This window comes from Lithobates pipiens, unplaced genomic scaffold (assembly GCF_037356315.1).
Source record: "Lithobates pipiens isolate NorthernLeopardFrog02 unplaced genomic scaffold, aLitPip1_a1.2 Scaffold_28, whole genome shotgun sequence".
NCBI classification, from domain to species: Eukaryota; Metazoa; Chordata; class Amphibia; order Anura; family Ranidae; genus Lithobates; species Lithobates pipiens.
The window spans coordinates 16,146,229-16,158,982 of NW_027507789.1; the positions used below are offsets into that span (position 1 = coordinate 16,146,229).

General features: G+C 44.8%; 1 protein-coding gene across 3 annotated transcripts in view; it reads right to left on the reverse strand.

The window, feature by feature from the left end:
* The window catches only part of SPAG9 (sperm associated antigen 9), a 94,112-nt gene that overhangs the window by 39,005 nt on the left and 42,353 nt on the right, over nucleotides 1–12,754 (reverse strand). For 2 of the 3 annotated variants that reach the window (XM_077458767.1, XM_077458768.1), the window contains exons 5-6: nucleotides 3,263–3,410; nucleotides 1,618–1,810 (exon numbers count right to left, since the gene is read on the reverse strand). In XM_077458767.1, the coding sequence (XP_077314893.1) occupies nucleotides 1,618–1,810; nucleotides 3,263–3,410 (341 nt within the window). Of the gene's footprint in view, nucleotides 1–1,617; nucleotides 1,811–3,262; nucleotides 3,411–11,391; nucleotides 11,730–12,754 lie in introns of those variants that run through there. The other variant, XM_077458769.1, reaches the window with a different exon arrangement.

Consider the following 12,754-nt stretch of genomic DNA (forward strand, 5'->3'; position numbering starts at 1 on the left):
TGGTATTCTGCATGCCTTGGTTGTAATGAGTGGTTATTTTAGTTACTGTTGCCTTTCTATTATCTCAAACCAGTCTGCCCATTCGCCTCTAAAATCAATAAGGCGTTTTCCTCCACACAACAGCCGGTCACTGGATACTTTCTCTTTTTCCCACCATTCTCTGTTAACCCGAGAGATAATTGTGTGTAAAAATCCCAGTAGATCAGCAGTTTTTGAAATACTCAGACCAGCCTGTCTGTCACCAACAACCATGCCATGTTCAAAGTCGCTTAAATCCCCATTATCCCCCATTCTGATGCTCGGTTTGAACTTCCGCAAATCGTCTTCAACACGTCTAGATGCCTAAATGCATTGAATTGCTGGCATGCGATTGGCTGATTAGCAATTTGTGTTATCAAGCAACTGAACAGGTGTAACTCATAAAGTGGCATTTAAGTGTATGTCAATGTACTATGTGTACTCCTGGACTCTAACCTTTCCCTTCAGCTACAAGCCAAATAAAAGTCAAAAACTTTACATCCTCAGCGTTGTAACATTTCCAAAAATATGCCCCTTCTTAATTGGCACCACCATACCACTAAATTTCTTTATTATCGCTCACCTCGACTATTGCAACTCCTCCCTTAGGCTATCCTCCTTTGAGTCTTACCAACTGCTCGTCGTCTGCTGCCTCTCTAAGCAAATCCCTACCATTGGCTTCAGATAAAATAATAAAGCAGGTTACACCAGCCAATGAGTTGAATAATAAAAAATAAAAAAAACCACCACACACACACACACACACACACACACACACACGCAGAGTGACTCCAAAGGCTCTGTCTTATCGGGAGACGGATTGAGGACAGTCGAAGAAGGGGAGGATCAGAAAAGACAGGATCAAAAAGCCTTTTTTGCACAATGTAGAGGATTAACCCCTTAGGTTCCACAGTGAGTATAAAAAGCATGCTTTACTGCATACACAGACTGACTTTACTGTTGTGGGTTTACTAACATTTTAAATTACTGTATAACTTGTTATGCATAGAGTGGAGAAGGATTACAATTATGGTCAGGTTTTTTTTATTCCTGTCTGTGCTCTCGTTATGGAGATTCACACCATTTTCCCTGTTTACCACGTTTATAGAAGGTATAAGTAAAATAAAATGCAAGAAAATGCGACATTGAGTTGTAGTGAAAAATGGATAAGAGGGGGAAACTTCTGATGGGGACACTAATTCTGATGACACCCCAGGATCCTCCCAATTTGGAGGGATTTCCACTCACTTCCTGTTTTGGCTTTAGGACAGGAAGTGGAGAGAAATCTTCCAAATGGGACACAGAAAAAAATAAAATACGTTTTGCCTTTAGCTCTACTTTAATGGCTCAAAGGTTTATCCTTACAGGTCACGTGACTACAAATCAGCAGTATCATGTTTCAGGTACTAGAGATTATGGGAAACAAGGCAAGCAGAGAAGCATTGTTTGCTCCTGGAGTTTTACCCTCCTGCAGGACAGACACGAATTTGCACAGCGCCCTGTTTCAGCTACTAGAGATGATGGGAAACATAGAGTTGGTCATATCTATCCTCCAGTGGGACAGTCCCAGCAGTTTAGGGAAAAGGACTAACAACTTGCCTGTAGAGGCAGAAGTCATCTCCTGGTTGACCTGGACATCCTTATTTTTCTTATTCTTCTGTACATTGTTGTTCTGAAGGTTGGCCCTCATGATCACTTCATCCTTCTGGTCTTTGGACGTTGCGTGCACCATGTTGTCAGCTTCAGAGCTCCCGGTTTTGCTCCCAGTTTGGCTGAGAGTCAAAAGCTCATCCTGAGAAATCAGAAGTAGGACAGTCTGATAACTATATAATGGGGTTGATTTTACAAAAGGCAAATAGACTGTACATGTTGCAAGTGCAGTTGCTCCAGAGCTTAATAAAATGAGGGGAAGCACTGCTGACTTCCATTATTCAATCACGTAAAAGCCAAAATGCTGTTTTTTTTTTCCTTGCATGTGATACCAGCATGCATTCACCAGATATAAATCTGCCTTCTTAAAACACAATTCCTCTATGCTATCAAAGAAGTCTACTTTGTCACGCTCATTAATACTCTGTGTCCTCTAGTCCTCGTTGTCTCTTCTCTAATAACCCTCTACTTTCTCCACCACCATCTCCAACCATTAACTCGCTCAATGTTCACAAGAATGCCAATTAGGGCTGGCTGGGGAAAAAAAAAAAAATCGATTTAAACCTTGAATCGAGTTGAGAGGTCAAATCGATTCAAAATTTCCGCAAATCTATTTTTTTTAAAGACTTTTTTTTCCACCAGGACCGCCGCTGACAGCTCGCCGGTGCTGAGGTGCTGCGGGCAGGAGTTTTTAGGCGAGGCCACAGCTTCAGCCTAGTTCGTGTAGCCAGATGCCGCAGGCTAGGTCGAAGCCACGGCCTCGCCTAAAAACTTCTGTCCATCATAAAACCATTTTAAACCACTAAGCAAATTATTCACTGCGGTGTTATCTCTCACCTTGACTATTGTAACTCCCTCCTCATTGGCTTACCTCTCTGCAAGCTTTCCCCTCTTCAGGCTATCATGAATTCCCATTTTGCTTCCCATTGCCCAGCTAATAAAATTCAAAATACTAAAATACTAACAATACCATACAAAGCCATGTACAACTCTGCCCCAAGCGCCATCACCAATCTGGTCTCCAAATATCAAATCGTCCTCTCCACTCCACCCAGGACCTCCTGCTCTCTAGCTCCCTCGTTTCCTCCTCCCATGCTCATCTCCAGAGCTTCTCCCATCCTCTGGAACTCACTACCCCAATCTGTCCAGTTATATCCTACTCTGTTCCCTTTTAGACAATCCCCTAAAACTTAACACTTCAGTGAGGCCTATCCTGCATTCAGCTAACAACCAAATCTTTTACTTCCCTCACAGTTATTACCTTTTGTTCCACCAGCCCCACCCTTTTAGGCTGTAAGCATGCAGGAGCAGGGCCCTCCTAACCCTCTTGTATGGAATTGTATTGTTGCTGTATTGTCTCCCTTTATATTGTAAAGCACTGCGCAAACTATTGGCACTAAATACTGTATAATATCAGAATGCATTGATGGGTAGGTGTCAGTCTGGAGGAGTGGGAGTTACCAGGCAGGCTGTATTTGTATACAGACCAATCTAGGTAACTCCCACCAGCGGTCTGGTTTTCTTTTTATCATATGGCAAAAATCGATGGAGACTCTGCCTCCTCTAAACTGTATATTAGGATAGCGTTCCGTACCTTTAAGCTGGTGTTGCAGCGTGCATGGTTCTGTTCGTGCACCTTCCAGGGGCCATTTCCGGGGGTCTCTGCGCCGCGGGTGTCCGGTAATACCAGAGAATCTCCAGGAGAAAGAGGAAAAATTCCCAGCGAGATGGGGCGCTCCTTCCTGATTGGTGGATACAGTAAAGCGTTACATACATGCATAACAAAACAAACATTTGGATTTAGAAAACATAAATTCAGGATTTTAGTGCAATTTTTATTTCTTTTTAAAGACAAGCCACTGACAAGTCTCCGGAGCCACCCCACAAACAGAAAAAAAAAAGAAGAAAAAAAAAAAATCAATTTCCTCTTTGTTCCCTGCAGGTAGCACTATACAAGGAACCCCAGGTATCAGTGCTCAGCAATCCACAAACTTCCTTCCTATAACCCCGCCCATTTCTACCAAAAACAAACTGCAGGAGGTGGGCGGAGCTGGGAATGCATACCCGGAGAACTCCCTGGAAGAGTCTCAGAGAAATAAGATGTTGAGCAACTACCAGCATACCTAAAAAAAAAGTATTGCAGATGACCAATCATATGTGGTGGCTGCATTTATTTTCTTTTCATAAGGATTTTTTTTCACCTGGTGATGACACATAACACAGCTCCTGTATTAGAGTGCCCCCCCACTCTAGATGAAGGAGGGGGGGGGGGGGGACAGCTGATATCATTGTCAGTCACACTAACAAATACACGTTGTTAGATACACCAACAAGCTGAAGCTACACTCCAGCTAACTTTTTATAAGCAGTTGTGCGGGGCAGCACAATGGCTAAGTGGTTAGTACTTTCGTCTAGCAGCACCAGGGTTGTCGGTTTGAATCCCAACCAGGGCACCACCTGCACAGAGTTTGCATGTTCTCCCTGTGCGTTTTTGTTACGGGTACTCTGGTTTCCTCCACATGCCAAAGACATGCTGGTAGTTTAATTGGCTCCCGTCTGTCTAAATTGCCCCTAGCATGTACGAATATGAGTTAGGGACCTTAGATTGCAAGCTCCTTGAGGGCAGGGACTGATGTGAATATATACTATATGTAAAGCGCTAGACAAGTACCTGAAATAAATAAAAAATAATAAACCAAATAAGCAGTTGCAGCAGCTTTTTTTTCCTTTCGGGATAAACGATTTACATGAATAAATAAAAGCTGATCATTGTAAGCACTCCTTCAGTGGTAAATGGTTTGTCTCACCCTGCAACTGCTACATCCGTAAGAGAGCTTGTTCTTTTGAAAAACAACAGACTTAGCCCTTGTACACACGGATCTTGTCCGAAACTGTTGCATACACACGGTCGGACAAAGTTGTCGAAAAATCCGATCTTTCAGAACGTGATGACGTAATTTCGTTACGATGGGACTACGTTCAGGCTAGTAGCCAATAGTATTGATGTAGGAATTTGATCTGAGCATGCGTGGCACTTTGTCCGATCGGAATTCTCTACACATGATCTGAGTATGTCCTATCGGACCAGTTTGTCGGAAAATATTTCCAGCAAGTTTGAAAATTTGGTCCGACGGATATTCCGACGGAAACAGTCCGATGCATACCACACACAGTCGGATTATCCGACAACACGGTCTGATAGGACACATTCCGACGGATTCTCCGACCGTGTGTACAAGAGCTTAGGCTTAGGCAGGCAATACGTGGGTCGAATTTCGAAAGAAAGAATTTTCTTTAGAAAATCTTATCTAAGAATTTTCGTTTGTATTTTGCACCATTAGTGGGGCTGCAGCAACAGCCAATTTTCATGCGGCCACCAAATTTGAGTAAATCGGAAATGTTGGAAATTTTTTGAAAAACAAACGATTTTCTTAATCGATGGGAGAAATGTGTGAGAAATAAAATCAAAAAAGAAATGTGCATGTACAAGAAAAGAAAATTCTTTTCTGTAGCAACATGAGGTCAAATTAAAAGCCTTGGTTGGTCGAATTTCAAAATCAATGGTGGCGCCATCGGACCACACAACGCACAAATTTTCTGGTTTTCAAAAGAAAAATCTTTGGAAATTCGACCCATGTATGGCCAGTCATAACGTACATGGGACGTTTTAAAACCTCTCCTAAACGATTTAGTTTGACAGATAGTAACCAACTTTTGAAAAGGTCCATTTTGCCGTACTTATATGCCACGCTTTACCGTGTTTACAAGCTGTTACAGGCATTTGGCATTTCAAATGCCTCTGAACATCCGTCCTGAACACATTTTTTTGCTTTCTAAAAAATGCTTCTAAACGCAACTAGTCTAGAAACTACTATAAACCACCCTGTGTACGTGTACTGAGAAGAGAACATGGAGGAGAGTTCAGGGGCAGCTGAAAACGGTCAACTATCCGTTTACAAGCAGCAGTGTACATGAAGCCTTACTGGCAGGATAACCAGGAGGTAATAGAGGAAAAGGAAGGGTCCTTTCACACGGGGCGGATCAGTGCTGATCCGCCCCGTGTATATCCGTTTGCACAGTGGGGTTCGCCGGAGCAATCTCCGCTGAGCGGGAAGATGACAGGTCTGTCTCTGCACACTGCGCAGGGATGGACCTGTCACAGCGCCGCTCTCCCCTATGGGAGATCGGATAACGACGGACCGCAGTGTCTGTCGTCACCCGATCCGATGACGGATGGAAAAATAGCTTTTTCCTCCGTCACACTTTTTCGGATCGGAGCGGGTCGGATGTTAGCGGACATGTCACCGCTGACATCCAGCGCTCCGTCCCTGCGGATTGGGTGACGACAGACTCTGCGGTCCCTCGTCACCCGATCTCCCATAGGGAGATAGAGAGAGATGCATGACGTCATAAGCCTAGACTTTATACCAGACAAGAAACAGGAAGTGGGATGCAAAAAAATAAATAAAAATGTTTTACTATCCAAAGTTAAAACAACAAGGGCAGAAGATTTAATAAAAAGTTGAAAAAAAAAAAAAAAAAAAAGACGACTGAAGCTTTACGCTTCTTAGCATATGACCTCACAGTTCTGGGTCCATGGAAACTGCTTTCAGGAAAGCAGCTTTTCCCTATTATCATTAGCAGAACTTTCTAGAAAGCAGATTGCATGCATGCCTCGCACAAATGAAGGCAATCCTAGGTATATGAAAACATAGAACATCACAAAACACCCACAACAGAGGCAAAAACCAGTGACAAAAACACCCTCCAAATCTGCAGAGAGCTCCACAAAAAGCTGAACTCCTCCGCTGTGTTGGCAGGGGGGACAATGGACGGTTTCCATTTCCAGAAAAGACTCGCAGCACCGCCACTATGGGGGGGGTGAGCAGGGGGGAGACATGCCAGGAATTAAGGTCACACAAATTAACGACGGTAGCAGCTCGTTCTGACTAATAAAGAGTGACTTCATTATTTTGCAGCCACGGGATCAGCTAATTGTGCGCTCTGCTTGTCTCTCATCGTACGCAGATGATATTCCGTCCACATCCGAATCACAGAACACAAACATGTCAGTCTATACAAAGGTTTTCCAGTCACATGAAATATTTCAGTCAGGACAATGTGACATTGAATTTCGAAGGGTTAGTTCGCCTTTACCAATAAACTGCCTATGCAGATAATGGGCATCTAAAAAACAAACTGTGCAGCACTGACTAAATTTGAATAATGCCCTTAATATAGATGTAGGCCATTTACATACCTCATGAAGCCTGACTGAAAGACTGCCACAACGTTACTAAGAGGCCTAGTCATCCCTGCTCACCTCCACCATCACAGGAGCGAGCTCTCCAACATTAAGCTCAGAGCTACTGCATCAGGTGGGAGAAACGGCATGTCAGGGGGTTTTAATCAGAGAAACGGCCCTCTCCTGTGATGGTTGAGGAGAGCAGTAATGACTGGGACTTTCTTAGCAACGTCCTAACTGCATCCTGGGAGTATTCCAGTCAGGCTTCATGAAGTATGTAAATGGCTGCAGAGTTTGTTTTTATCTACAAAGTTGAATAATGCCCCTGCTATAGGTGTAGGCCGTCTATTTATCTCATAAAGCTTGACTGGAATATTGCAAGGACATTGCTAAGAGAGGCCTAGTTGTTACTGCCCGCCTCCACTGTCACAGGAGTGAGCTTCTTCTCTGAATCAAACCCTTGCACATGCTCTCTCTCCCCTGATTCAGTAGCTCTGAGCGCAGAGTTTGAGAGCTGCCTTCTGCGATGGTGGTGAGGAGCAGCAATGACTAAACATCTCTTAACATCCTTAGCAACATCCTGGGAGTATTCCTGTCAGGTTTCAGGAGTTATGTAAAACGGCCTACAGCTACAGAAAGGCCATTATTTAACTTTGAAGAGAAAAAAAGAAATGTACAGCTCTGACTAAAGTTGAAAAATGCTCTTGCTATAGGTGTAGGCCATTTACGTACCTGATGAAGCCTAGCTGGAGCATTCCCAGGACGTTGCTAGGAAGTTGCTAAGAGAGGTCTAGCTAATATGGCTCACCTCAACCATGACAGGAGTGCGCGCGTTCTCTGATTCAAACCACCCTTACATGCTCTTTTTCTCTCCCCTGGTGCAGTAATTCTGAGCTCAGCATTTGAGAGCTCACTCCTGTGACAGTGGAGATGAGTAGTAACGACTAGGCCTCTCTTAGCAACATCTTAATGTCCTGGGAGTATTCCAGTCAGGCTTCATGAAGTATATATGCTATAGGTGTGGGCCGTTTACGTACCTCATAAAGCCCGACTGGAATATTCCCAGGACATTGCTAAGAGAGGCCTAGTTGTTACTGCTCACCTCCACCATCACAGTAAAGTTGTTCTCTGATTCAAGCCCCCTGGCATTCTCCCCCACCCCCCGATGCAGTAGCTCTGAGCTCCGCATTTGAAAGCTTGTCACCTTTATAAACTTCCCCAAAATGTTACACTTTGTGCAGACTAAGGGCATTGTTCACCTTTACCAAAATCGGCCTATGTAGGTAAGGGGTGCCTGTAGAGAAAAAAACGGTCAGCTTTGACCAAAGTTGGCTAATGTCCTTGCTATGGGTGTAAGGCCATATACATATCTCCTGAAGCCTGGCCAAAAAAAAAAAAAACTCCCAGCGATGGCATCATCCTGTCCTGCCTTGTTGTTAGGACGTTGCTAAGACATTCCCATCTGAAACAAACCCCCTTACATGCACTCTCTCTTTCCTAATGCAGCATCTCTGAACTCAGCGATGCTGTAACAGAGGAGATAACGGACCACACATGCGGGGTTCAAAAGCCTGTGCTTGTAATGGTGGGGGTGAAAATGAATGGCTGAAGTGTCTTAGTAAGGTCCTAGCAATGAGGCAGGACAAGATACTATGTCTGGGGGGTTTTCAACCAGGCTTCAGGATGTATGTAAATGGCTTACACCTATAGCAAGGGCATGATTAAACTTTTTTCAAAGCTGCCCAGTTTGTTTTTATCTACAGACACCCCCCCCCCCCCCCATGGGAGTTTTTTGGTAGAAGGTGAACTAACCCTTTAAGGCCCCATGCGCACTAAGGCCCCTTTAACCCCCACTAGCGGCCGGAAAAGGGTTAAAACAATTCCCAAAGCGCCACTGCATCGGCACTTTGCCGGCTGTTCAGCGGCACTTTGATGCTTTAAGAGTGGTGTATACACAGTTTCAAAGATGCTGCTTGCAGGAGTTTTTTCAACGTCCTGCCAGCGCATCGCCTCAGTGCGAAAGCACTCGGTGCTATTTTTAGCCCAAAAGCGCTTGAAAAACTCCTCCGTGTGAAATGGGTCTAAGCGTTTAGCTCCGGCGTTTAGGTGCGGGTAAAAAGGACACAGATCCACTGCGAGCAGCCTACCAGACTGACCGCAGCAGCGGCTCGACCAGAGAGGGCTGACCGCGGCAGCGGCTCGACCAGAGAGGGCTGACCGTGGCAGCGGCTCGACCAGAGAGGGCTGACCGCGGCAGAGGCTCGACCAGAGAGGGCTGACCGCGGCAGCGGCTCGACCAGAGAGGGCTGACCGCGGCAGCGGCTCGACCAGAGAGGGCTGACCGCGGCAGAGGCTCGACCAGAGAGGGCTGACCGCGGCAGCGGCTCGACCAGAGAGGGCTGACCGCGGCAGCGGCTCGACCAGAGAGGGCTGACCGCGGCAGCGGCTCGACCAGAGAGGGCTGACCGCGGCAGCGGCTCGACCAGAGAGACTGACCGCGCCAGTGGCTGGACCAGAGAGACTGACCGGTACTTACGTTTAAGGGCAGTATGCAGACTGCTTGCATTCTGGACATTGGATGCATACTGTCCTAAATGTTAGTACTGCTAGGTGCACCGTTCAGCCCCATCCAGAGACAGCATCTTTTAGCCTCTCAGAGTTTGACAGGTTGCTCACAGGGAGGCTGCACCTGTGCCCTCTGCCTGCAAGTAAATACCCATAGCAAGCATACCGACTTCAAGGAGGTAACTGTTTTTGCTGGGCTACAGCATTTCACAATGTTAAAGCTGTATTAAACCTAAAAGCAAACATATTGCAGCTTACCAATTCTTAGATGCTATGGCTGCATTAGTTTCCTTTTAGGCTTTTCTTTCCTTTTATTTTTATCTGGTGATCTAGTTTGTAAGTCTGTTTTTCAAAAAGCACAAGCTCTCCAGCAGAATGAATCAGTTTACAGGGATTAGACAAACCATTCAGAAATTACAGGGGTGCTCACAATGAGCTTTTTTAGTATTCATGTAAATCCTTCATCCCAAATAGGGAAAAAAACTACAAAAAAAAAAATAAAAAAAATAAAAAAAAGTTTGCTGTAACTGATTCTAAAGCGTGAGCTGGAGTTTGGCTTCAATTTGTTAGTGTATTTAAATCAACTAATACATTTAACAATCCCTCCCCCCCAGACTGACAATGCTGTGGTCTACTGTGTACTCTCATCCAGAATGGAGGCACTCTAATACAGAAGGTGTATTACAGGCCAGATCACCAGGTGAAAACAGGGGGGGGGGGGGGGGAGAGAGAACCTAAAAAAAGGAAAACAAATACAGCCATCGCAATCACATCTAACGCTTGGCAAGCTGGTTTTAAGTTTAATACCGATTTAAGACAAAGCACAAACAATGAAAACCATAAAATAACGAACTACATGTAAACTACTCATCATTATAAATACGCAAGGACGGCACCAAAATCATATTAAACTGCATTCAAAATCGACCGCCCTCGGATATAATCCCAATGTATGGTATCAGACATATTACAATGAACTCAAAGACAACACACTAAACTCCACTAGATTGTAAACTCTGGGGAGCAGGGGCCCTCCTACCCCCTAGTATTGATTTGTATTCTGTTATCTCCCAAGCACTGCAAAAACTGCTGGGTCTATAGAAATCCTGAATAATAAAAATATAACAATAATATTACTAAATAATAATAATATATAAATAGTTATAAAATCTATGAATATAAAAAATAAAAAACTAATATAAAATAAATATAAACTATATAAAAAAAATATTATAAAATATACACATAATATAAATAAAATTATAATATAAAATATAATACAATAATCATCACAATAAGGCAGAACATCGTTACAGAGACAGGCCAGAAATTCTGAAAACAAAGCAATAAAAAACAAACAGTTATAAATACAGTTAAATACAGTTAGCAGAAATCACAGAGCGCAGGAGGCAGAGTGACTGGCTGCAAGCGCAGAGACAGCGGTAATAAGCTTTAGCCGTGCCAAACGTCAGTCATCCCGAACGATGCTCTTCGCACAGACGCAGGATGCGCAGTCACTGGAGAAAGTTGTAGCAGTATCAAGCTCAAGGTCAGTCAACATCGTAGATCCGGTAACGTACGACCAACCTCCTTACCGTTTCACCGCCCTCACTGCGGCAACCTTAAAACTTTGGATGAGTCCGGCCCTTAAGGGCCGAGCTGGACAACTCCATCACAGCGGCATTTTAAAAAGGACATTTTTTTTCTCCTTCCTCCGCATTAAATGCAAAAAAGCAATAAAAACCAAAAATCAAGCAATAGGTACAGATATAAATACATAGGACATGCACGCACAAATGCAGAAAGTGGCTAGCAGTACGCTTGGCAGGGTGGTCAATCAAACCACATAAACAAAATGAAGTCACGGCGGCTGGGCCTGAGAACACCCTGGGAGGCGAAGGGTTAATAAGTACCTGAGGATCCTGGGAAGGTTCTCGGTCAGGGCCGGCAGGCCGGTGGAGAAGGAGAAATGCACGAGCAGCAGGACAGACAGAGACACTAGGATGGCAGAATTAATGACCACCGCCCCGCCAACAAAGCCAAACACAAAGAGTAGCATGCATCTGGGACTCATGGCTCTGCGCTGGCATGGTGGCAGGCCTGGGGATCAAGGGTGCCGCACGTCTAACGAGGGGGTACGTCGGCTGAGCTCAGGGTCTGTCATTCAGCTGGTGCCACAAAAGCAATGCCATAGCCCATTGCTGCGTGTGTGCTCCCTGCAGCAGACTCCGAGCGATGACATCATCCCTCCCCCCCCCCCCACCTCCTCCTCCACCGGCTCTCCCGGGGAAAGGGATGAAGATGCTCTGTATTGAGCTGCAGCCAATCAATGTGCGCTATCCATCGGGGGACTCCTGCACAGGGGAGGGAAGAGGCAGCCGCTGCTGGATGCTGACAATTCATGCACAACAACACAGACAGAGCACACGGTACACAGACCAGGCCGATCCGACAAGGTGACGCCACCAGAAGAGGCGACGTGCAAAGTACAGCAAGCCGCAGCAACCAGATTTCACCCTAGATCAGTGACTGAATGGTGACAAATGACGACTGCTTGGGATGGAGTAAAAGGGGGGGGGGGGGGGGTCACCACACTCCTAACTAATCCCTCACACATGCAACAATCAGATTGCTCACTCACAATAATATTGGATACAATATAAAATCTGATGACAAGGATTTAATTTTTGGCCTATACATGTTCTGATGAGATCACCATTGCAGAAATGCTGCACATTGCATTATGGAGGCCCAATGAAAGTAAAGCAACACAAACAGTGAGTTCAGAGACACTCACCTGCAGGTGTCAAATTGAGACCAGCGGTTCCCAATTGACATGAATGAGATGTCTGCACTGAACACCTATGCATTCCCATGTGGGCTAAAATGGCTTCATGCAGGTGTGCATTTAAAATATACCTACATTTTTGTTTTTTTGTTTTGGCTAGAGAGGGATTAGAACACCTGTCAGGTTTTTATTGTGGTCTGTGTCCACGTTAGGGAGATTCACCCTCTCCATTTGTCCTGTTTAACGCCATCATCGAAAAAGAAAGTAAAAAATAAAAAGATCCCAAATTTTGGGTTGTCTCCAGAACAGTATTAGGAAACCTTCCAATGGGGGCACTAGTTCTGGTGACAACCAGGGATTCCATCACTTTGGAGGGATTTCCTCTCACTTCCTGTTTTGGCTATGGGACAGGAAGTGAAGGGAAATATCCCAAACAGATGGCAAAAAAAAAAAAGAAGACCTGACAGGAGTTATAACAGTTCCCTTAC